Here is a 26,380-nt window from a genome sequence, read left to right as displayed (position 1 = left end):
TTAAAGAAATAAATCACAATATTTCTTGCATGTTTTAATTTTAATAGCAAATCCCCTTTATTTACCAAAAATAAAATGTGTTTAAATTTAATAAATTAAAAGACAAATTAAATTTGGGTGAAACTTGTTTACTGTTTTTCATAATTATATAACTTGTAGAAAAACTTTAAACACAATTGTAAATAAGTATAAAGAATGGCATTGGTTTTATTTTTAGTGCTAAAAAGTAATTTTTTTTTGTAATTGGCATATTTTTGTGTTTTGCTTTGGTACCGAAATTGGTACCGAGAACCGTGGATTTTCACTGGTATCGGTACCGAATACTGAAATTTTGGTACCGTGACAACACTACAGTGCAGCATTACCAATCCCAGCTTGTAGGGCTGCTCATATTACAAAATATATATATATAACTTTTCCAAAGTGTAAAGTGCAGCAACAACAGTTTCAGTTTTTAGACCTGCTCAGATTTCGTTATTGGGTTGGCCTGATCGGAATTAAGAGCAAAGGTCTGTTTAAATGCAGACGGGAGCTGCGTTTGAATTACAAATATTTTTTTCCTAGTTGTAGTGATGTTCACACTCGCGTGATGCCTTTTGAAAACTTAAAAATCAGCTGCAGGGCGGGATTTGCGCTGAACGCGGAGACTTCCACCACTTAATATGTTCGTGTGGAAACACGAAAATGTACCGATGCTCCGCGCACAAAATATTGCATTCAGTCATTCGGTACACACGTGCACCGTACCGAAAGCCCTGTACCGAAACGGTCCTGTACAAATACACGTACCGTTACACCCCTAACAATAAGGCATAAATATGTGCTTTGTAAATACTAATAAACAGATAATATGATATGCAAGCTTACAAGCAACTTGTTAATAGTAAGAATAGGTCCTTAACCTAAGGTTTTTCCCATTTTGCTTTTTCTCATTAATGATAAAGGTGTTTATTTTAGGTTTTAAATGGCAGTTTTTCAATTTGTGTCAGACTTTTTAGACCCCAATATATATTAGTATTTCATTTTTGTTTTGCTTTCAAAGTTCGAGTAAATGACCTATTAAATTTGCCCCAGAAACCGATTTTTTTCTAACTAAAATCACTTGAGTGAACATGGCATCTGATCTTGTCAGTACGAATTTTCCAAATAGGACTTGAAGACAACATTACATGTTAAGAATAATCATTGCCTGAATAAGATGTGACTCATTTATCTTTATTTCTAAGTGTTTAGGTGGTATTTATTGACACGCTTTAATAGTGCTGGGTTGTCTTGTCAAAACTAATGATGTATTGAGTGCCTTAAGGCTGGACTTTTATTTACTTCCTGGTCCATTTGTAAACACTCCTTATACACCTCTAATGTCATCCCTCTCTCAACTTCTCTCCTCAGATCCTTGACGCTGACAAACCTCCCTCTGAGAGTCAACTCGGTGAGTATCCAAGCAGCTTCTGTTTCCTTTCACATCCTGCAGCAGTAAACAGAGTTTTTAAAAGACACCAAAGTCCCACAGAAATAATTCCTGTCAGATACTTCAAGTCGTATTTTGGTGCCATTCCAGTCAGCTAACCCCATGTTCTTATCATATTTCACTTTATATCAACTGTAAATATCACCGATGTCTAATCTAAAGAGAAAATGATAAGGTTTATTTTAGATGGCTTTTGTCGGAGCCGCTCTCTGTGCAGCAGGATTAGATTTTAGGGCACGTCTAATTGATTTGGGTCACTGTTTGCAGTGTGCTGTAAGTGTGTTTGATATTTTAGTGGAGTGAAGCGAATGAGGGTAATCCGGTATGACGTTTTGGAATGAACAGATCGACAGGGTTTTATTATAATACTCATACTTCCAACTTGCTCGCAATTGCCACGTTAAAACATCCGAACAGAAGGTGCGAAATTATTTAGGTGAAAAGAATGACCTTTTTTATTCTAACCACCATTACAGCTAAATGGATTCTCGTGTTTTGTTTTTCTTTTGTCTTTAAGGGGACTTAAAGCACTCTGCATACTAATTGCTCAAAAGGTGCAAAGGTCAATTATGATTGGCTGTTGCTGCATAACAAAGGAATCCTCGGTGGATAAGGCCAGAGAAGAAAGAGAGGAACAATCAGGATGTGTTGAAAGATGAAAGTAGATCAACAGAAATCAGGCTTTATAAAAAGCTGAATAGAGTTAAACTGTCTGTTTGAAATGATCTTTTCAAACTCAACTCGAAGCTCGAAGCCAGGCAAGTTTGAAAATTAATCAATGAAGTGGATGTGAGGTCTGTCGAAATGTACCCACTTTTAGTATCACGGAAATTCGTCCCCGGCACTTTTTCGGGCAAGTGTGTTCATATAGAGGTTTCCAAGAGCTGGTGTGAATAAATATAGATTTAAACTCAAAGAAACAGGATAGTCTGCGCATAACCCTATGTTTTTTTTGGACCGAGAAGGCGAAATGAACATCACTGCGCGCTAAACTCTCCTGCAGTGTGTGTTTCATTCATACTCGAAGCCAGAGGGCGCTCTCGCGCAGAAAGTCATAACAGGAAATTCCTAATATGGGCAAAAGCTTCCAGCTATTTCAAGTTTTTTTCAAGTCCAAAAAAATCTCCAGCAGGTGATAAATAAAGTATAAGAACAATGCAGTGCTAATTGACATAGCATTTATTACAGTATAGAATCTATTCTGCCTTATGTGATAACAATTGTTTGTAGTATAAACAAATCATTATTATTTGTTATTGTCCAGCAGTTATAGATTTCTAAGCCAAAAAAAGAAAAGCTAGAAATTAGAGAAGAATTAGTTGCCTTTAGTATCCACTACCAGTCAAAAGTTTTTGAACAGTAAGCTTGTTAATGTTTTTTAATTCTCTTCTGTTCTCCAAGCCTGCATTTATTTGATCCAAGTACTGCAAATCAGTGAAATTTTGAAATATATTTACTAGCCTATTTAAAATAGCTGTTTCCTATTTGAATATATTTCAAAATGTAATTTATTGAGATTTCAAAGCTGAATTTTTTTTGCATCATTACTCCAGTCACACGATCCTTCAGAAATAATTCTGATATACTGATTTGCTGCTAAAAAAAAAAGAAAGAAAAAAAACTCTTATTATGATAATGTTGAAAACAGCTGAGTAGAATTTTTTCAGGTTTCTTTGATGAATAGACAGTTCAGAAGAGCAGCATTTATCTGAAATAGAAATCTCTTGTAAAATGATGTCTTTATCATCATTTTGATCAATTTAAATAATCCTTGCTAAATAAAAGTATTAATTTTATAATTTATTTAACACAAAAAATATATATACTGACTAAGCTTTTGAATGATATGGTGTATAATGTTGCGAAAGCTTTTTATTTCACATAAATGCTGATCTGTGGATCCTTCTATTCATCAAAGAATGGTGAAAAATAATGTACTCATCTGTTTTAAATATTTGCTGATATATTGATCAGCAAATCAGCATATTAAGAATGATTTCTGATTAATGTGACACTGAAGACTGGAGGAATGATGCTGAAAATTCACCTTTGATCACAGGAATACTTTACATTTTATACTTTACACAGATATATATATGTGTGTGTGTGTGTGTGTGTGTGTGTGTGTGTGTGTGTGTGTGTGTGTGTGTGTGAGAGATTTCTGTCCCCCTCACTTCTGAAATGATGGCTATGCCCCTGCATCAAACAGTTGAAGGAAGCCTGAAGTGCAGAGATGGTTATATAATTTCTCTGAAGTCTCACTTTCAAAAAGGTACTTCTTATGCTTTAGCCCATAATATGATTAAGAAAACATTCAGAGCTGCTTCTTACGCCGAGCACGTGATGCAGAACAATAACCTTCATGGTTTTGAAGTTCTCTTCTTTGTCTTCTCTGTCTCCCAGAAGTGGTTAGTTGCCTGAAGCGCTTTAGGCGTATATGTCAGAGAGGCATTCGTTTCAGCTTTGTTTTCTCATGTAATGCGCTCTGCAAATATAGCAAACAGTCAAGCGCACTAGCATAATCTGTAAATTATTTCTGGATATTGTCTGCGCTGCTAAAAATACTGTACTTCAGACCAGAGTCGACCTCACATGGGAATATTGAGAAGTAGCTTGAAATGCAGCATTCCTCCCAGAAGAAGCTCATAATGGAATATTGGAGTGTGCTTGATCTCTGATATTGTTTTCAGAAGCGTTTGAAGGCCTGCATTAACTCTCTTGCCATCAAAAGCAAGCCAATCATGCTTCACGCATCCAGTACTCTAGAGCTATAGTACCCGATGCCTCTTCATCCCTGTGCATAACAGTCACTTAACACAGTGTTTGCCATGGTGGTGACTTCATATCGGCCCTGTCTTATCTTTTAGAAAGTCAAGAGCCTTTTTTTTATCTAATGAAGCATGAAGAAGAGTTGGACGGAGTGTTTGGGAAATAATGGGTTATTTGAGCATTCGGCAAGGGATAAAAGAATGCATTTTTTTCTGTTGTTTAGTGGCGCGTCAAACTGTAAAATTGAAAAGTGACGTTCAGAGGTGCCCTTGAGAATGTTTTATGTAACTATCTGATTGAATTTAAACTTGGGTGAAAACTTTTTTTATTTTTTTGTGAAACGCGCCATTGAAAGTCATCTCGAAACTCTCATATGGTGCATTAAGTAGATATCAGAATCTTTCAAGACCTCAGGATGGGCAAGATAACAGTTCCTCCGAGTTTCATTTTCAAGAAGGAGATTTTTCAGGGGGTTTTAAAATAAGGCTTTAATGATGTCGGTTTGACTGAAGTCCCTCTGAGTCTAGAATTGAAAGTGACTTTGTTTTTATTGATGACAACACCACATCTGATGATAATGATAATGCTTTAAGGAATGGTTTACCCAGTCATTAAGTATTTTTGTCATTAAAGTATTTGCTCACATTGCTTTATCCAAACCATATATGATTTTATTCCTTCTAAAGAACTTAAAGTGGGATGTTTTTTCGAAATTTCCAAGTTGCGTGTTGCCATTCATTAAGAAGACTGCTCAAAAACATAAAGAAAAGAAAAAAGGATAAAAGGCACCAGAATATAGAACGTAATTGTTTTTAACATTCAAAACCAACGCCGCTTTGGCATTCGAACATCTCCTTGGATCAAAATGGTGCAACAGGGTGAGTAAAAACTTTACTTCTGCTTTATCCAGATTTGATGGCACTTAGGTTTCATAACACAACACCTTAGATATGCCGTGTCTTTGATTTCTAATGTGATTAAGTCTATAAATGTGATTAAGACCCAAGCCATTGTTCATAGTGCAGCGCTGTCAGGTTTATTATTTGGGCATGTGCCAAGTTATTAGGAGTCTTTGCAGTTTCTGCCTTAGTTATGACCAATATTATGCTGTCAGAAGCCATGCAGAGCACTTCAAACTCTGTAGTTGAATAATGGGTTTGCTATGATATATGGGGAGATTGGGGTAAGATGAGTCAGTGGATAAGCTATATCACCACTTTAATCTAGCAAAGTGCATCTGTCTGTCTATCCATATCTTTTTCTATCTGTCTTTCTGTAACTCTTTCTCTTACTGTCTTTCTTGAACTATCTTTCTTTTTCTAACTTCTCTATCTTTTTAACTCTCGTTCTAACTAACTGACTCACTCACTGACTTACTAACCTTCTCTTTAACTATCCCTCTTTCTAACTATAATTTCTGACTAACTCTAAAATGATCTAAACCTCTCAAATTAACTAGCTCTCAAATTAGCACAATCTAACCCACAATATCAGTGACTCACTCTCAAGTGATCTAACACTCTCTCAAATTAACTAACTCTCAATTATCTAATTATTAACTAATTATCACTAACTAACCCTCTTTCACATATCTATCACTCTCTCACTCACTCTCTAATTGTCTAACTCTCTCTCTCAAATTATTAGTAATTTACTAACTCTCAAATTATCATCAACCAACCAACCCTCTTTCACATTTTCACTCACTCACTCACTCACTCACTCACTCACTCACTCACTCACTCACTCACTCACTCACTCACTCACTCACTCTCACTCACTCACTCACTCACTCACTCACTCACTCACTCACTCACTCACTCACTCTCACTCACTCACTCACTCACTCACTCACTCACTCACTCACTCACTCACTCACTCACTCACTCACTCACTCACTCACTCTCTCTCACTCACTCACTCTCTCTCACTCACTCACTCACTCACTCTCTCTCTCTCTCACTCACTCACTCACTCACTCACTCACTCACTCACTCTCACTCACTCACTCACTCACTCACTCACTCACTCACTTCATATCTCTTTTCCTCCTCATCCCACATTTTTTTCCTTGCGTCTCTCTGAATTCAAGTGACCCGCATTCTTTTCTGAAATCTGCTTGGAAAAGCTCATGGTGTTGCCTCTCCTGAACAGCTCTCATCACTGCTCGTCACCTAGTTATGTGGAAATTCGAATATATGTTCTGAGTAATTAAAGCGCAACTCTGCCTTTTTAAAAGTGGCAGAGATCATGTTTACTCAATCCACTTCCTTGGAGCGGTGCTCAGTTTAAGACCTGATAATGAGGCTCACGGATTTGGAATCTTTTAAAGTGGAGCTGCCTCCAGGCCCTGAATTATTGATGCAAAGTAGGAGGTTTAAAACTGCCTTCAACACTCATTAGTCTTCGGGTGAGATGTGCACAGGGACGGGGACTGCAGCTTTATAAATGAGCATGATTAAACCGGCTTGGGCTCTCTTGAATAAGTTCAGGTGTTGGAGTCTAGGCATTTATGTGATGTCCGACCCTTGCTGAGAATCATAATGAGTGTTATTCTTTTTCCTGTTTCGCAAAAAAACTGTCTACCTCTCCTCTCTCTGTTTGCATCCCTCCAACACACACTTTTTCGGTCTCATTTTCTAACTAACTCTTTTTTTCCTTTTCTTAAATTAAATAAATTTATGCATTTAGGAGACTCTTTTATCCAAAGCGACTTACATTGCATTCAGGCTAACAATTTTCTCCTAACATGTGTTCTCTGGGATTCGAACCCCCAACCTAATTGTTTGCCACCTATAGTCGCAAGTTCCGTCGTTACCAACATGGTTCAACGATTCTTGGTTTTCCAAAACCATAGTTAAATTGAACATTCGTAAAAAGCATCGCAAACTTACATGGCTGGAACTACAACTTTCGACCTGTGGCTAGTAGCATAGTTTCTTGTTAATAAGACACATGTGCTTAAATAAATTATGCTCTTTTGCCCAATAAGCAAGCTAATATACAAAATATACACTGTATATTCTATTCTGTCTAAATATAGATGCATTTTAATCAATGTATTTTAGCACGTCCTCATTAAGCACCATTTTTGAAAAGTGTGCATGTGCACAAATGCCAAAGGGAACCATGGAGTATGACTTAAGAGGGCACCCCTGATTAATAAAACATCAAATAAAGCAAAATGACAGGGAACAAATTTTTTTTTTTTTTTTTTTTTAAATAAGTCATCAGGTGCCATGTTCAATACAGCAGCATCTTAGAGATCTCTAATCATATATTGTTATATTGTTGAACGGATGTGGTTCAAACAATGGAGATTAGACCCTGTTAGGGAAACAGTAGTGACTACTAGGTAGTTTGTTTCCACAACAATGCATCGTACTGGTTAACCAGTGAGTTACATCATGATTGCACGGATAATATTTAAATAGAATTGAGCTGGATGATGACATCACTGAATTCAATGATGAACTGCCTTTTTGCATTATAGACGCACTGTTTTCCTATTTAATGCTGTTTAGTTGCTTTTTTCACAATCTGTTTTGTTAAAAGCGCTTTAAAAATAAAGGTGACTTGACTTGACTTTACGTCATTGCATGGGAAACGCACCCCGGTCAGTAAAACAGTACATTTCAAATTCTATTCATCAAAGAATTTCACAGATTCACAAAATCATCATACTTGGAAGGATTTCTAAAGGACCACGTGACACTGAAGCCTGGAGTAATGCTTGCTGAAAATTCAGCTGTACCATCAACATTTTTTTTTTCTTCACTAAATGAGAAAACAGACAAATTGTAACAATATTTCACAGTATTACTGTTTTGTATTTTAGTACTTTAAATGAATGCAGCCTAAGTGGGTGTTTACACAACACTGTTTCAACTATAAACTGGAATATTTGTATGTGTTTTGGCCATTTACTTGAGCAAAATGCAAACTTTTGAAAATAGGTTTTAAGGTGCAAGTTTTTGAAAAAGATACATCAATTTGTTATGTATGGGTATAACATCTTCAGTCCATAGAAATGCATGCATGTGCAGCCGCGTAGTGTTTCTTTACAAATGACACCGCCAACTACTGGCCTGGCATGCATGCATACTACAGTGTTTTTAGTCGAAAAATGTGATATTTCCGAATCTTTTCCATTTTTAGTACAAGCATTGTGGTGTTAAACATAAAATACTTTTTTAACTTTTAAAAGACTTCTTTCCGAAACATAAAAAAAACTAAACAAATCTTACCAACCCCAAAATTTAGGGAGTGATAGTGTATATACAGATGGGCGTCTCTGTTTTTGGGGATGCTGGTACAACTGTTGGTGTCAAGTTATAAACAGTCTGGTAACACTTTAGTTTAGGGACCAATTCTCACTTTAAATAGTTACATGTTAGCATGCAGATTACTGGCATATTGGTTGTTTGTTAATACTTTTATTAAGCACATATTCTGCATCCCATAATCCCAACCAATACCTAAACTTACTATTAATAAGCATTAAGTCATTAAGAGTTTATTGAGGCAAAAGTCATAGTTAATACAGAATAGTGAGATTTTGGACCTTAACATAAAGTATAATCTCAAGACTCCTGTATTCTGTACACGAGAGCATACTGTATTTTATGTAAATGCATCCAACGGGCTCAGGTGAACCCAAATTCAGCCTAATTTTACCGTGCTTCCTTAAGACTGATTAGTTAAATAGTCATTTAGGGAATCCAACGACCAATCATTTAAAAAATATGTAGATGCACATCCCTAATTCATATTTTCCACCGGAAAGCCTTTCATCTTAAACTTAAAATGGGCGAGTGTTCTGTTTTTGCATTAATGTCCTCTTGTAGCACCTGAGGGGGCCTTAAATCTGAAAGGCTATTTTTTTTTGCTCTGGCTGATATAGCTGGCCTTTTTTTGGTGTGAATATTCAAGTTTGCTTTTCTTAGCTTCCTCTTTCATTCCACCTCTCCCACCTTATCTCGTTTTTCATCTTTCCCTTCCCTATCATCCTTTGATCCCTTTCATTCACTTCTTTCCCTCTCTTGCTTTCTCTCTCTTTGTTTGAACAACATATTATCCCAGTGAGTCAAAAGAGATTGGGCAGCTTTGCATACAAACTTGGACGACTCCAAATCGTTACATCTACAGCAGCACAATGATCTGAGTCACTGGAGCACAGCCAGTTCTACACTGAAACAATCAGCTCTGGGCTAGGATGCACAACGCCACCGCTCATGGAAATGAGCCATCGACAGCCTTTCTTGTCTCCCATCACCCGCCACTGAGCGTGCAAAATCCACTCTTGACATTCTCATTGTTCCTCCGTACGGCTTAATGGCCCCTCTTGTGTGGCTCTGTCATTTAGAAAGATGATGTCTGTTCTTGTTAAAGCAACATTTAAGTCAGGAGTAGGAGAAAAATTGCGCCATTATTCTTCACATTGTTTTTAGCTTTCCATCTGGTAATCATTGTCATGCCTGATCGGCTTGATTGACGGAACAAACTCTCACTTCGTTTTTTTTCTTCTGGGCTTTTTGCCCCCAGTTCCTATTCCAATTATCATTGTTGGTAGACTGCTGCTTATTTGTACATTTGCCAAGTCTCAGGAGATATAGTTCATCAAAAAATGAACATTTTGACATTACTCAGCCTCATGTTGTTCTAAATCAGCATTACTTCGTACTTTCTCCTGTGGAGGAAAATAAATTATAAAGACTGGGTGTTGGTTGCTCTTTTACATTTAATTACAAGACAGTTACAGACAAGCTTCAAAGAAATATGGAAATGCAGTGCTATTAAAATTCTTCTGAAACCATGCGTTAACTTTTAAGTTAAAGTTTTAATTTTACTAATAGATAGTTCTAGTTTAGTGCAATTCTGTACAAATCTTTTTGAACAAATCAACTGAATAATTGAAATCTGACTCAAATAATGATTCGTTCACAAATGAACTAAGAAAGATGTCAAGGTTTTAAATGAATAACATTTAGGTCTTTTGTAACACAAATCTGTTAAATGGCTTCAAACTGTTTTTATACTTTAATGGTGCATTATTTATCCTTTTTGAAGCATAAAAGCTTCAGTAATTATTCTTTGTTAATGCTTGTAAAATAAGATTTTTAGAACGGCGTTAAGGTTGAGTAAATAATAAGAGAATTGCTGAACTATTTCTTTAAGGGCACTGGATCTGGTTTTCTGCACCTGTTCTGCTGACGTTCAGAGATTTGACAAACCTCCAGCAGGAGCACGAGGGGACTGTCCTTTACGCTTCTCCCCGCCACCTCAGGCAATGCGAACTGTCAGCAGGGGTTTGTGCCAGGTGGATGGAGCGCTCCATCACACGCACACACCACACAAATGGTCACATTTGTTTCTTTGCATTCCATCGGCCATGTGCAGAGGTGCTTTCAATGCCTTAATCGACTAAATCTGTCTCCCTAACCTTCCAACTGATGTGAGATTCATTGGGTCTACATGACTCCAATTAATGTCGTAAATGCCTTGTCTCTGGACTTCCTGAGGGAAGTCCAAAAACATGTTACATTTTGAGCTCCCTATTGTTGCGCCCTCAAACATCACCTCTAATTACTGTACTTCAGTGCCGATGACCTGCACTAGACGCTTTGATGCAATTGTGAGCACACTAAGCATTTTAAAACTTTTTTTTAAGCCTTTTTCACACTGCCATATGTCTTCACTGCCCAGTCTTGCAGAATTTTGCTCTTCAATTTGAGATGGTATAAATGCACAATAAAGATTTTTAGCTTTTTTAGCTGATGCAAGCACAGTGTGTGGTGAAAGACTTGATTGCTTTGGGGTTGGCTGTGTGGAGTATTTTTAAATGTCTTCAGCCCCTTCATCTACGAATTATTGCCACCAACTGTTCAACGGTCTTGTGTAAAAAAGTTTAATTATATGAAGTTGCATTCTGTGTTTTTCTCTTTATAGTTAAAATTAGCATGTGGAGTCAATTTAATATTACAGTCTACATTGAGATTTATTCCTCATTAATCAGTCTGTTTTGTCAATATTCTGTTTTCAGTCTCACATTTTATTCACCTCAGACTTTTGCTACCTGATTCACCAGCCTCTAGGGATAAATGTGCTATTTTCTCTTCCACTTCTTAGTGCTCTCTCTCATTCCCTTCCCCCTTTTCTTTCACCTCTCTTTTCCTCCTTCTATTATCATACATAAGCAAACAAAATCGTGTCTGACTTTGTTCTGGTTTGCTGTAGGACTAATTTGAGTTTCTGCTGTCATGTGGTTCCGTCTTGTTGTGTCGCTGTGGGACAGAATCTGATTGGTTTTGGTTCCCGGGTAGAGGCAATACCATCTGAGGTGGTTCATTTTTAGTGGTTTGCCACAGTGTGAATATAATGACACACTTGCATTTATCAGAAGCCTCCCCCGTGTCTTAAAATCTGGGCTTTTTGTTCATTAGCACACTGGAAAAAGAAAATTCTGTTGTGTTTAAAAATAAGTAAAAAAGATTGCCAGCTGTGGTTGCCAAATCCTTGCTTTACAAATATAGTGAAAAAGTTTTGAGCCTGTTTTTCTAATTTCATAACCGCATATTCACTAAATATAAACCTTTCTTGAACTACTCACTCAATCTAGTGTGGTTTTTATTCTTATTCTTATTGTGTTTTCTTTTTTATTTTAGTTTTAGTAATATATATATATATATATATATATATTAAGATTCCTATTTAGCTGTAAATTATTTTAATTTAACTTTTAGTAATGTTAATACTTCCGCTCATTTTCAGCTAGTTGCCAAGGCAACATTTATAATTTTCATTTGTCAAGTTTAGGATTTTCTTCTAATAATTAAACTTTATGTAAAATTATAATATAATTTTAATCATTACAATTAATGTTGTCTTATTAAATAGAATATATTTTTTTTAATTTAACGGTGATTTGTGCTTTTCTTCCAAAAAATAAGTTTTTACAGTATTTCACAGTATAATTGCATTGATTTTGTTCTGTTAAATATAATTTTCTCTGCATGTGGGGAGGTTAAATACTCCACAGGTTGCTAGGTGTAGAATTTTTACATTATTTCTCCTTTTTAAATTATGAATATTTTTTTACATTTACATCTGTTAGGAACTGTTTTTTGTGTAATTTGAGGGCCCTGGAAAGTGAACAATGGCCCCTGGAGAGTGTGATGCGGCAAACAAGCAGAGGGCACAGCTCTGAAGGTGATACTTTATATGGAGAAAACAATTCAGGTGACTGAAGCTCAATTCTCTAGCGTCTCATTCAATACATCTCCCTTATCCGGAAGATTCAGCCCCTTTATCTTTGGAGTCACCCTTCCCGTAGAATACAGATTGAGCAGAGAGAAGGCGAGCGATGAGAAAATAAAAGAAACTTGACGAAGGTTCATATGCTTCAAAGCCCTATAATCAAATAATGCCTCACCAAATTAATAATTGAACCAAGTGTCAAGTCATCTACTAGGTTCTTTTCACTTCAGCCACCTCGGTCTCCTCTCCATGTCACAATTTGTTTGGCCTTCACATCCAGAAGTAGGCTTCACAGAGACTTTGAAGAGACATTCTCTGCATTCCCACCATCTGCAGTGAAAAAGCCAAGGGCAATAATTCAATACCTTTTCCACTTCACTCCACCATACATTGTCCTCATCCACAAATATGGTACATGCAACGGTGATGGTGACCTGGGCCGGGCCGAGAGAGAGCAGGGCTGATAAGGTCAAAAAGACAAAATGTCAAGACTTTTCCTTTTTCCGTCCCTCTGCAGTTTCCCCGTTTAATGATTAATTGAACGCCATAGTGTGGAGGCCACACCAGTTAAATTCAGCTTTAATTAGTTTCTTTTTTTACACACTGCTCTCTGCTTTCATTTTGACATCACACAGCCATAAAGACACAATGAAAACCTTGTCATTGATGTTTGCTGGCACTGGCCAACCGTTATTACTGTGGCCAGACGAGGAAGATTGTGAAAATGTTCCTCTGGCTTTTAATACACCTGTCCCACATTAGCTTTTTTGTTGTATTTTTTCCCATCCTGTTTACCTATTTGGGTTATTGTGGCTTAAACATCTAGACGTTTTTGTGATTTTCACTAACTAATGTTGCTGTAAACGATAAGAGATGTAATCGATTAAAGCTATAGATTGTCGATTAAGCAGTTTTATATTGAGTTGAGTGTGGCTCATGTTCAAAACATGTGCATAAGGCTGTGAATGATGGTAACCGGCTGCATCTTACAAATTACACTTTAAATGTGATCCAAACTTTAAAGTTCATTAAAATAGAAACAATACAAAGTCATTCAACATGGAAACCAATATACATTTTGCAACTAACTCATGTTTAATTATAATTTCCCCAGATAAATGTTTTATATTGGGCACTGCGCTTTGACAGAGCTGTAGGACACGAGGACAATTCATTCATACAACTTATTTCATTCCTACGACTTGTTTCATTCATTTGTTCCCTAGAAAACCCATGATTTAACTAAAATGAAGGAACAAAATAAGTCGAGTTCTGAATCCTGGTCCTCTCTCGTCCTTCACTGTCGTCGCTCCAGTTTTATATCCTTCCATCTCCTCCATGGGACTCAAGACCGGTGGGTCGACCAGGTGTCGCTCATTTCCAATCACTCCACCGGCCTCGCTCCTGTTCCCACGTCTCTCGGCCCCGCCCCACTCGTCACAGTGACCAACTTCAAACTGTTTCTATATCAAATCCTTATTGAAGTAACAGGACTTTGTCAGTGGAAATTTTCAGAACAATGATTAATTAAATGTACAGTATAAAGACAGCAAGGCAGCTCACTAGGTCATACACTTTCTCTTAGACATGTACATACACTTTTGCTACTGAATGGATAAACCCAGTGCACTAAAACATTCACACTGTATGTGTGTGTGTGTATTCTGAATACATCTCTGTAAAATATCCCATCACACATCCATATTCAGCCGCATACACGTACATAAAACTTGAAAGCGGACTTAGCACAAAGGCTTTTAAAAGTGGAATTGTGCCACTGAAAGCTCAAGGATGCAAACAGGGAGCTTGAGTGAACGGCATACATTTTCTTTCTAAGCGTCTATCCCTGAGGCAGGCAGATCTGTAAGAGATGGGCACTATGCGGTTTAGGAGGTAAATCCCCTTCCCATCAGAGCCAGCAGATCAATAGCAGCTTTGAGGTGGAGAAGGACAGAGCAGAGACGGCAGGCAGCAACTCTAAATTAAAGCAGCATGACACTACATAACAGATCCTGCCTGTGGCCCTTGGCTCTCTCGCCCTTTAGCTTTGAATGGACAAAGAGGGTTCAAGCAAAACAACTGAAGCTTTCGATCCAGAAAGGTGTAGGCTGTATTTCATTATGCTCCCTATGACATGAACTAGTATGAAATTAACACTTTGGGTACTAGCAAGGGTCTTGATGCAGTAAGTATATGAAAATTCATAAATAACAAAAAAGAAAGGATATGTTTATCTATACATATATTTCTGTTTTTTAGCACTGTCGAATAATTTAACTGAAATGAATCTCATCTCAAAAAAGTTTGCGTTTACGTAATATATGTATGTGTATTGTGCATATTTGTGTATAAATGAATATACAGAAATAAATGTATATATTTAAGAAATATAAAGTAATAATATATATAAATATATATAAATGTGTGTGTGTGTGTGTCTGTCTGTCTGTCTGTCTGTCTATCTGTGGGTGGGTTTAATTTTTTTTTTTTTAACCATTCAAACCTATTTATCACTGAAATGTTCAGAAGACACACAGACATTACACATTATTTTTGATAAAGTAATTTTTACATTTTACATTTTCGGAGGACTAATGACTTTTTGGTGTTATATTAAAACATTATATGCCATCCATAAAATAAATAAATGTAATAAAAACAAATAATATAAGACATCTATTAATTTCTAAATTATTATTCACATAATTAAAATATTCGGTCAACACTTTGACGTGACAGTATTACAGCATTACAATTCAATTCAATTCAAGTTTATTTGTATAGCGCTTTTTACAATACAAATCGTTACAAAGCAACTTTACAGAAAATTATGTTTCTACAATATTTAGTAGTAGCTAGTAGTTTGTGCACGTTTGACAGGATTTTAGAAAAATAAAAATAATAATAATAATACAAGACGTAGTCAGCTAGATGATGAACTATCAATATTATTAATTAATAGTAATTATAGGATGCAGTCACACATGTAGCAATAATTGTTAGTTCTGTTTGTTGATTCAAGGTTAGCATCATCTGGGGTCCTCTGAGGGTCAGCATCATCTCTTCTCAGGTGTTCTGGATCCAGACTGGAGCTTGTGTAAATCCTAGTTACATCCCGTGGCAAAACATAGAAACAAAATAGAGACATCATTAGCATAGCTGCTGATCCAACAAAGTAAAATTAGTTTAACCCAAGCTAAAGAATAAAAATGCAGATGCAACTACACTCACAATTTAAGAGATACATTATTCGAATGCTTGGCGAAAGAGATGCGTTTTTAATCTAGATTTAAACAGAGAGAGTGTGTCTGAACCCCGAACATTATCAGGAAGGCTATTCCAGAGTTTGGGAGCCAAATGTGAAAAAGCTCTACCTCCTTTAGTGGACTTTGCTATCCTAGGAACTACCAAAAGTCCAGCGTTTTGTGACCTTAGGGTGCGTGATGGGTTGTAGCATGGTAGAAGGCTAGTTAGGTACGCAGGAGCTAAACCATTTAGGGCCTTATAGGTAAGTAATGATAATTTGTAACTGATACGGAACTTAATAGGTAGCCAGTGCAGAGACTGTAAAATTGGGGTAATATGATCATATTTTCTTGACCTGGTAAGGACTCTAGCTGCTGCATTTTGGACTACCTGTAGCTTGTTTATTGACGAAGCAGGACAACCACCTAGAAGTGCATTACAATAGTCCAGTCTAGAGGTCATGAAAGCATGAACTAGCTTTTCTGCATCAGAAACAGATAACATGTTTCGTAGCTTGGCAATGTTTCTAAGATGGAAGAATGCGGTTTTTGTAACATTGGAAATATGATTTTCAAAAGACAAATTGCTGTCCAATATAACACCCAGATTTCTGACTGTAGAGGAAGTAACAGTACATCCGTCTAGTTGCAGATTGTAATCTACAAGATTCTGTGTGGTGTTTTTTGGTCCAATAATTAATATCTCTGTCTTATCCGAATTTAATTGGAGAAAATTATTTGTCATCCAATCTTTTACATTTTTAACACACTCTGTTAGCTTAGATAATTGGGAAGTTTCATCTGGTCTTGTTGAGATATATAGCTGAGTATCATCAGCATAACAGTGGAAGCTAATTCCGTATTTTCTAATAATATTACCAAGGGGCAACATGTATATTGAAAATAGAAGGGGACCTAGGACGGATCCTTGTGGCACTCCATATTTTACTGATGATAAATGAGATGACACCCCATTTAAGTAAACAAAATGGTAGCGATCGGACAGGTAGGATCTAAACCATCTTAGAGCCTGCCCTTGAATACCTGTATAGTTTTGTAATCGATCTATGAATATGTCATGATCTATGGTGTCGAACGCAGCACTAAGATCAAGTAAGACTAGAAATGAGATGCAGCCTTGATCTGACGCAAGAAGCAGGTCATTTGTAATTTTAACAAGTGCAGTTTCTGTGCTATGGTGGGGCCTAAAACCTGACTGAAATTCTTCATACAGATCATTTTTATGCAGGAAGGTGCTCAATTGAGCAGACACAACTTTTTCTAAAATTTTAGACATAAATGGAAGATTTGAAATAGGCCTATAATTTGCCAGTACACTAGGATCTAGTTTTGGTTTCTTAATAAGAGGCTTGATAACCGCCAGCTTGAATGGTTTTGGGACGTGACCTAAAGATAACGACGAGTTAATGATATTGAGAAGCGGTTCTTCGGCTACAGGTAACAGCTCTTTTAGTAATTTAGTGGGTACAGGATCTAATAAACATGTTGTTGGTTTAGATACAGTGATAAGTTTATTTAGCTCTTCCTGTCCTATATTTGTAAAGCACTGCAGTTTATCTTTGGGTGCGATGGATGAAACTGAAGTGTTAGACGCTGTAGAATCTACATTCGCTATTGTATTTCTAATGTTATCTATTTTATCAGTGAAGAAATTCATAAAGTCATTACTATTTAACGTTGGTGGAATATTTGAATCAGGTGGCGTCTGGTAATTTGTTAATTTAGCCACTGTGCTAAATAAAAACCTTGGATTGTTTTGGTTATTTTCAATGAGTTTGTGGATATTGAGTATTTCTGACTAAATTCATTAAAGTGAATACAGCAAACAGCCAATGCTTACTAGTTTGTACAGTGCATGTTGGGAATTTCTAGAGAGCAAACATTTCGGTACACTGTAACGTTTCTAGGATGATGGTAGAGCCCAAAAAACATCTGACTCCCTGTGAAGACTGCTTACCACATAACTAGAGAGCGAGCTGCTCACGTCAGCTGTTTTTCATATTCTCACTCTTTCTTAGCCTGTCTCGGAGGAAGATTACGAAGCTGACGCTCTCCTCGTACACCTCGTCTTATTTGTGTTGACAAATGAGCCTCATTTCTCAGAAAACTCAATGTCTAATGATAATTTATGATGTGCAATGTTCACTGAATGGCCACATTTCTGTGAAAATGTTTGAAAGGAACTTAATGAAGAGTTCCAGAGATCCGCGGCTGGCAGAAACCGAGCTCATGATGAAGTGACTGCAAGACTTATTAAAAAAGTGACGCTTCTCATTGTTGTATGGGTTTTATTACATGCCAGAGCTTTCCCACTTGGGAGAACGTATGAAAGCGAAGTTAATTCTCTTACCCAGCCTACAGATTTAGAGTCTGTTTTCAGTGTGTGGGTGTTGTAGTGTAATGAAGTGCAATATGAGTGCATCACACCTGTATTTTGCTGGTTGTACTCATAATTGATGATACAACACACCTGCATGAAGTATTTTTGATACCTCCTACAATTATGTGTTTTAGGGTTTTAATGCGATTTAATGTGTGTAGATATATCAGATCTCTCATGTGACTGTTTCTTTTAGCGTTTTACTCAAAATTTCATACACCCTTGTGAAATCTTTTACTTTGTTGCTTTGTTATAGGAAAATATAGTTATGTTTTTCCATACAATGAAAGTGGGGGATAGAACTGTCAACCTCCAAAAATAACAAAATAAAATCACCAGAAACATATATTCTAAAACTCAATGCGATTTACAGCAGAACATTTTCTGTTAATATAATTTCTGCTAATATAATGAAGCCCAAAAGATAAGAAAAAACTAATGAATTAAATGCTGACTAAATAATGAATTTTATTAATTATAGCCATATATATATATATAATTTTTATATATAATTTTATATATTTCTTTTTGACTAAAAATAAATCTGTACGTGTAAATAAATAAATCTAAATAATTAGCTATGATTAAAACTAATAATTTATTTATTTATGGCTAGGGTTTTTATTTATTTAGCCAGTGATTGATTTGTTTGTTTTATATATTTATGTATTCCATGCCTAGTGATATATTTATTTGTAAATTTGTGTAAAGCCAGTGATTTATTTATTTATTTTAAGCAATTTATTTTTATTTTTTTATTGTAAGTGTTTGTTTCTTATTCATTTTAATTGTTTTTTGTTTATGTTTATACATTCTGTGCTGCTTAAATGCTAATATGATGATGTTGCCTGGCTGGTTTGGTGGGAAATAATAAAGTTCATGTAAAGGTCACAGTGACTGGTGACATTAGATAAATGTCACAGATTGTACTCAATGAAATCAACGTCTTAGCATGCGAAATCAGTGTCTTAATTAATTACACCACTCACAGGTCTTCAGACGAGTCATTTCAATCAAGTCCTTCCTCATGACTCAATGGCTCTTTTGACATGTATCATTGAGGTTGTTGAGTTCATTCTCTGTTTTTAGAGCTCATTATAAATGGATCCTTTGTGTATTATTCAAGAGAGCACGCTGTGTGGTTTCGAGTGTTTCATTGTGATATAGTGAACAGCTACTGTATATCAAGAAACATACTCCATTTAAAATCCAATCTTAACTGTTTGGTAACCATGGTGATTTCACTTCCCGTTTGGAGCACTGAACTTGAGTTGAAACTTTCTGTAATAGAAGCTTCAGTCCAGAAGCAACTGTACTGACTTGACCCTGAGCCCAGAGAGTTCTGCTTTAGATTTTTAGATTCAATTCTTGTAACATGTTCGTAAACGGACAAATGCACCAAACTAAACCCTTTCTCTTCCCAGGGCCAAAACACTCCAAATGTTGAATTACAACATGTTGCAGATTAGGCTTGGATTTATTAGATGAAAGGTCTGCATGTCCTTCCTGGGCTTAGATTTAGAACTACTTTCCTTGCAACAAAATCGTTCTGACCCATTGTTGATCTCATGGTTCTCCGTGGGAAATGGTAGTGTGCCCTGCTCAAAGCAAATGAATGGGCTGACATGGTGGGTATGTGTTTCTTTCTGTGTTTGTTGTAGGCTTGAGAGATGTGGTGTTTGTCATCCAGAGCCAGAGGAACTCTTTCCATGTGCGGCAGGCAGAGAAACTAAGAAAAGACCTTCTGCTGCAGACACAAGCTCTTCAAGAGGTATCAGTATGTTCTGTATTCACACTTTCACTTTTGTTTTCATGACCTTTTGACCTTATACCTGGCATGGGTTCACATAATTTAATCAGTTCAACCCCAAAAAAATTGTTTGTGCAAATTATGTTCAAATTTTGTCCATGACTATGGAGAATTCCAGCCATCTGTCATGAACCCTGTGATAAGCCAGAGGTACACTATAAGTCAAGCCTTTGAACATCTACCTATACATAGAAGGATAACTGTAAAGAAAACTATATTATTGTCTGCACTAGAGGCTCGTAAGTGTCAGTTTTTCCGAAATTGAGATTTATGCAGCTTTCCATTGATGTATGGTTTATCAGAATAGTACAATATTCGGCCAAGATGCAACTATTTGAAAATCTGGAACCTAATCTTTACTTAATATCCTAATGATTTTTGGCATAAAAGGAAAATCAATAATTTTGACCCATGCAATGTTTTTTTGGCTATTGCTAAAAATATAGCCCAGCGACTTAAGACTGGTTTTGTGGTCCAGGGTCACATATGCATGTATATTATTGGGGGAAAAAAATAAATAAAAATAAATATATATATATATATTTATATAAAAAACATCTATTTGTGGTATAGCATTTTTTACAATTCTTTCTATTATAAATAATGTTATTTGCAGTCTTACATTTGCATGGTTTTGCTTTCATGAAATCATTCTTGCAACTAATCTGGCAGCATTTTCATAGTGCACTTTTTATTGAATATTTGAATATTTTAGAAAAGGAAAGGGCAGATCATGACGTGAGTAAGTGGAGTAGTAGGATTGATATTTCAAATGTTAAAAGCTTTATTTCAGTGAAAGAAACTGTTTAGTTCATCCTTAATATTCCACCCTTGATAGTGTGTTCCTTTTATTTCCCAGCATGGAGACCATCCTCTGAGAGTGAAAATGTAATGCAATCTGTTTCTTCCCACCCCCAACAACAACCTCACCTGGTAGTTTACCACTTTCAGAGACGAACGCTTTCTGACTGCTTGTTCTGAAAATCTGGAGTGCCAAACTGCAATAACCTCGGAGCTCTGCAGCAGTTCACTGAGCTGTCACCCTCTGATCCAATCAAAACCAGATTAAGAAACCACTCTTATCCTGCACTATATCCTTTCTACCGCCTTTTCTTTCATTCTCAGGCTCTTCTTATTCCCAAAACAACTTAGCCAAATTTTTCAAAGGATGTACAGTGGATTTCTACAGTTTCCTCATCAATTATGGCTGTTGTCAAGCTGTTTTAATTTTTCATCTTTCCTATCCTATCCAGATTAGATGCTTTTTAGCATCTTACTTTGTGAGCCCAAATGAATTGGGGAAAGAATGCAGTGTAGTTTACTTATTTTAATGCCCTTGAAGTGTTTGATATTACATAAAATGTTGCTGCTGTCAAACAGAACCTTCGTTTCAGAATTCCTACCATTGTGACAGTTGAATTTTTAAAATTTCTCGCCCTAAAGCAAGCAGGAAATTTACAGATTCTTTCAGATGTCAAGTAAGATGTGTTCTAAAATGCCATGTCTATGCAAATCTTTTATTTCAGAGTCAATGGTGGTTTTGTTATTAAAAAAAAAAAAAGCACTGAAACGGACTGCCTTTGTCTGTAGTTGAGGGCAATAATGTACAAGGCCCTATAGAGGAAGCATTCATTTTTTTTCAGTGTGTTATTTAATTTAATATAAATATTGCTTTCTAATAAGAAATATGAAATATCTATTTATTTTAGATTTATATTTAAATAAATATACATCCAATTATTTTTATATCTTACCTCTACCAGTTCTCATTCAGTGTACTATTTATTTTATTAAATAATACAAATAATAATATAAAAATATAATTTAAAAAATGTGTATTACATTTAAATATATGAAATATGATTACATATCTATTTAATATCTATTATATGATTTAATAATGAACATATTTATATTAAATGTATAATAATTAGTTTATTTAATAATTTAGTACTGATTTTGACATTTAGTTTTAGACCATACAGGGAAAGTCATTGGGGTACAAAACATTATTTTAAAAACATTAAAGGAGAACAATAACAGAATTTAATTTTTTTGGTAAACTGTCCTTTTAAATAATACACTAAACGAGAGCTTCTATAAATAAGATTGGATGATATTGAATAATATATTTATAGAACTTCATTGTTTCTCTGAATAAAATTTAGGAACCCAAATAAAGTCTTTGTTCAGACCTTTGTAAGGAAATGGCCTCTACTTTCATGCTTCTTTATTCATTACCACAAGATGTCAGCACTAGTCTGAGACACGAGACAGTTGATTCGTAGAGCTGATGCATAATTTTAGTTTCAGTAGAGCAATTGTATCTGTTTAGTTGGACTCATGAGGCCTAAGATTTATTCCTTACCGAGAAATGTTCATGCATCACGCTCTACGTGGATGTGCACCTCAATTCTCTCTCTCTCTCTCTCTGTCGGCCTCTGAACCTTGACAGTTCCAGTATGGTCAATGTGAATTAGACTTGAGATTTATCACTCCTGTCCTGTGCTCCTGAACATTGCTCGCTCACTCATATTCACTCCCCAGTGTGCAGCCTGAAGTGACTGTTATGTTATAAAAGCTGTGGGATGTTTGCTCCACCACTGGGGGGCCGAAGCTGCAGAACATTGTGAGTGCAGGCAGTACTGAACAATTCAATAAAACCAGTAATCTGTAAACGCTGAGGTATTAATCTCTAAAGCCATCAGAGGCACACGAGTTTGTAAACTTAGCATGACAGCAGCTGGTATGATCTAGACTGTTTCCTTCTGTTAAAGTCGGTGTTGAGTATGAAACAAATGCCCTGAGGACTTGTCTTCTTCAAGATGTGTGTATCTTTTTAGTATTCTTTTTTTTGTGTTTGTCGTCTTATTTGTCATCTTTTTTGCCCTTGTTGTCAAACGTTCAAACTTTGCTTTGCAGATTCAACTTTAGTTTTTAATTTTGGATATGTAAATGATGAATTTGATGGCATTGTAATATCTAAAAAAGATATAAATAATATAATTTATTATATTATATTAAATACTATACAAAAAATACTACTAATACTAGTCTTCTGGTTATTAATATTTAACTATAACTTGTTAATATAAGATCATTTGTAATGATGTTATATATTCAGTATTTGAAAATAATTAATGCAATATTTTAATTTGTATTTTTATGCTTAGGTCTGTGGGCTATAAATATTTTGCAAGTATTCAATAATATATATATTTTTTTAAATATTTGTATTTTATACTTATATATTAAATATTAATTTGCATTTATTAAATCTATATTATGTATATGTACTTTATCTGATAGATAGATCTATTAGTCCAGTTGTTTGGCCAAGCATAGATTACCAATGGTTCATTTATAGTCCATATCCTCTCATGGCATAAAGCACATTTGTATACATATTAGATTAGAAGACATTTTCCACAAAGAAACCGTCAACCTGAGAATTGCTGAACAAGGGAACGTTCTGGATGGTAAAGCCATTTCTTTATCAACAAGGTTAAACTCTGACAAACTAGGGTCACTGAACTTTCTATATGCATGCTTCCGTCTATTTTTCCCCCTTTTCTTCCCATGTCATAGGACAGTCAGATCAGACACATCTAAGAGTAGAGTGTTAATTTCTTGCTGTTCCGGTCTCTGGCCGTCATGTGATTGAACCAAGCTGACCATCTGTGGTAGATCTTCATCATCACCTTGAGTCTCAGTGTAATCACAGTCCCTTTTTGATCTGTTCACATGCTGATGAGCTGTCTGAAGACACACAATGGGTGTCACAAAGTCCTCAGATCTATATGAAGCCATTCATGTGTCTCTTTGGAGATAAGAATAGTTTTGGGAGCACGTTTGTGAATTTATTAAGGGAGAAGTTCTGAAATGAACACTCTCTCATCTGATTCATTGTCACTCCTATTAAAATCACAAACGTAAATTGCCCTAGGCTGAAAATGTTTGTGCTAAAGGAATTTTGAAATGCAGTTTGCTTTTTTTTCCACATATAATAATTTTGAAGCTCCAGGTTATGTTTGTCTATGATTGTTTGAAGATATTATTGTCCAATTTCAGCATTTGCTGCGATTGATTCCTGTCATTAGGGGGCAGCAGGTTTGACTGCAAAAATGTGTTTTAAAAAGAATTTTAGGACTGTCAAAGTTAACACAAATGAGAGGTTTTGCATATGCCCTGTTCAGCGAGCAGCTGAGAGAAGCAGCACTTTTAGTTAAACCTGATATTATGTTGCTTCTCTAATTTTACATGCAAATATAGCTCAAGCTGAAAGACAGCTTTATCTTATGTGTATTTGATTTCATCAGACGACGGCTCAATTATAAATTGTGCAGATTAACATCTTAGAAGGGAGAGTTATGTAGTCTTATAGGGGAGCGTTTCAGTCACTATTTCATGTTAATTAAGCCTGACATTAGAAACAGTATATCACAATGAAAGCAGTTTCATTGAGAATTTGGCTGCGTCAAATTTCAGTAAGTTGACAGAGAGAGACAAACAAATGTAATAATAAATGTACAGTTTGCATGTTCATAAGAAGTGAGCTGCCCTGTCCTGCGAATGTAAACAGGCTTGTGTGAGTAAATTGCTCAGTGCAAAGAAAGGAATAATGGGAACCTGGTATTTCTATGTTCTTTTATTCATGTGTCTAATAGACACGAACAAGTTATTTGAAAAATATCAAATATTAAATAAATATTATTTGAAATATGTATAGTCTTCATGCTCTGTTGAGTATGGTTTCACTAATAATAAACATACATTTTCATGAAGCATCCATATTTGTCCAAGCCCATGTTGATTAGAGTATTAAAAATAGAACAGACAAAAATGTGTGATCAAGTTGCGATTAATCACGAGTTAACCTAGGACAATCATGCGATTAATCGCGATTAAATATTTTTATTCGGCAAACATGCATTATATTAATCAAAAGTGACAGTAAAGGCGTTTCAAATAAATGCTGTTCTTTTGAATTTTCTCATTCATCGAAGTATTCTGGACTGTTTTCAGCATTGACAATAAGAAGAAATGTTTTTTTTAAACCAAAAATTATCATTAATAATCATATTAATAATTTGCATATTAAAATGAATTCTGAAGGATCATGTGACACTGAAGACAAGAGTAATGGCTCCTGAATCTTCATCTTGCCATCACAAGAATAAATTACATTTCATATGTATTAAAATAGAAAAGCTATTTTAAACTGTAAAAATATTTTTGATAGAGTTTTACTTGTATTTTTGATCAAATAAAAGCACTTTTGATGAACATAATATACGTCCTAAATAAGTAAATAAATGAAAATAATAAATAAAATAAATAAATTTTTCTTACCAACTGCAAACTTTTAAACATTAGTGTGTAACAGCATTGGAATTAGTTTCAGGATGATCTTTTTTTTCTAGCTGGTGATTGAAAACAGAATCCACCCATCTTTAAAGAGTTTGCACAGTTGAAGTGATCGAGAAATAGATAGAAGAACGCTTATATTAAAATGTATGTTATTCAGAGGTGGGTAGAGTACCCAAAAACTGTACTCAAGTAAAAGTAAAAGTACTTCTAGAAATATTTACTCAAGTAAAAGTAAAAGTACTAGTCTTGAATAGTTACTTGAGTAAGAGTAAAAGAGTATCGGATAAAAAATCTACTCAAGTAGTTAGTTACTAGTTACTTTGGGTCATATATACTGAGCCTATTTTTATTTAGATATATAGATAAAATGTATGTAATGTATGTGTGCGTGTATAAATGTATATATTTCATCAGCCTTTACTCCAATTTATGTAATTTATTATAAAACCCTGTCTGTTTACTTAAGTAACAGATATAGGTGTCATGCCATAACATATTTTTAATACGACTGACTTTATATTAAATGTGAATTTAACATTGAAAGTTGATGTGATATAAATATTGCTACTAATCTTTCATTGTTCAGAAAGAGAGCAAATAACATTATTTACATTATTAAAGATAATTTTCACTGACAGTCTATATTTCAATCACTCTCAGAAACTCCCATTAAAATCACTGAAACTGTTAACACTGTGAAATCAATATCTTAATTAAAGATTCGTACACACATCTGCATTTTGTTGTTCCTGCGAGAGAATTCGCCAGAAAGAGGTATCCAGTCAGCGAGCGAGTGAAGGAAGCACCGGCATTTTAGCGATGACTCATCTGAACGCCTCTGATTGGCCAATGCGTTAATAAGCTCAAAAGAATCATGTGTGATTTGTTATAATGCGCAGCGCTGTAAAAACGCATCTATCTCTGGCTCAGCGCCAGCAAGCAATCACAGATCTGAATTTAGCAGCTGATGATATGACTTGCTGAACGTACTTGCACCAGTGTGATTGTATTAAAATTAATAAAATCTTAATCGATTTTTTTTTCTTTTGGAAGCTGCA

At 35.4% G+C, this 26,380-nt stretch overlaps 1 protein-coding gene across 3 annotated transcripts in view; it reads left to right on the top strand.

Moving 5' to 3' along the window:
* The window catches only part of LOC132107855 (beta-1,3-glucosyltransferase-like), a 75,577-nt gene that overhangs the window by 33,472 nt on the left and 15,725 nt on the right, over positions 1 to 26,380 (top strand). For all 3 annotated transcript variants that reach the window (XM_059514157.1, XM_059514158.1, XM_059514156.1), the window contains exons 3-4: positions 1,393 to 1,432; positions 19,804 to 19,913. In XM_059514157.1, coding sequence (XP_059370140.1) covers positions 1,393 to 1,432; positions 19,804 to 19,913 — 150 coding nt within the window. The remainder of the gene's footprint in view (positions 1 to 1,392; positions 1,433 to 19,803; positions 19,914 to 26,380) is intronic.

Source organism: Carassius carassius, chromosome 28 (assembly GCF_963082965.1).
Source record: "Carassius carassius chromosome 28, fCarCar2.1, whole genome shotgun sequence".
In the NCBI taxonomy this organism is placed as follows: domain Eukaryota; kingdom Metazoa; phylum Chordata; class Actinopteri; order Cypriniformes; family Cyprinidae; genus Carassius; species Carassius carassius.
This window is presented reverse-complemented; position numbering and strand designations above follow the sequence as displayed.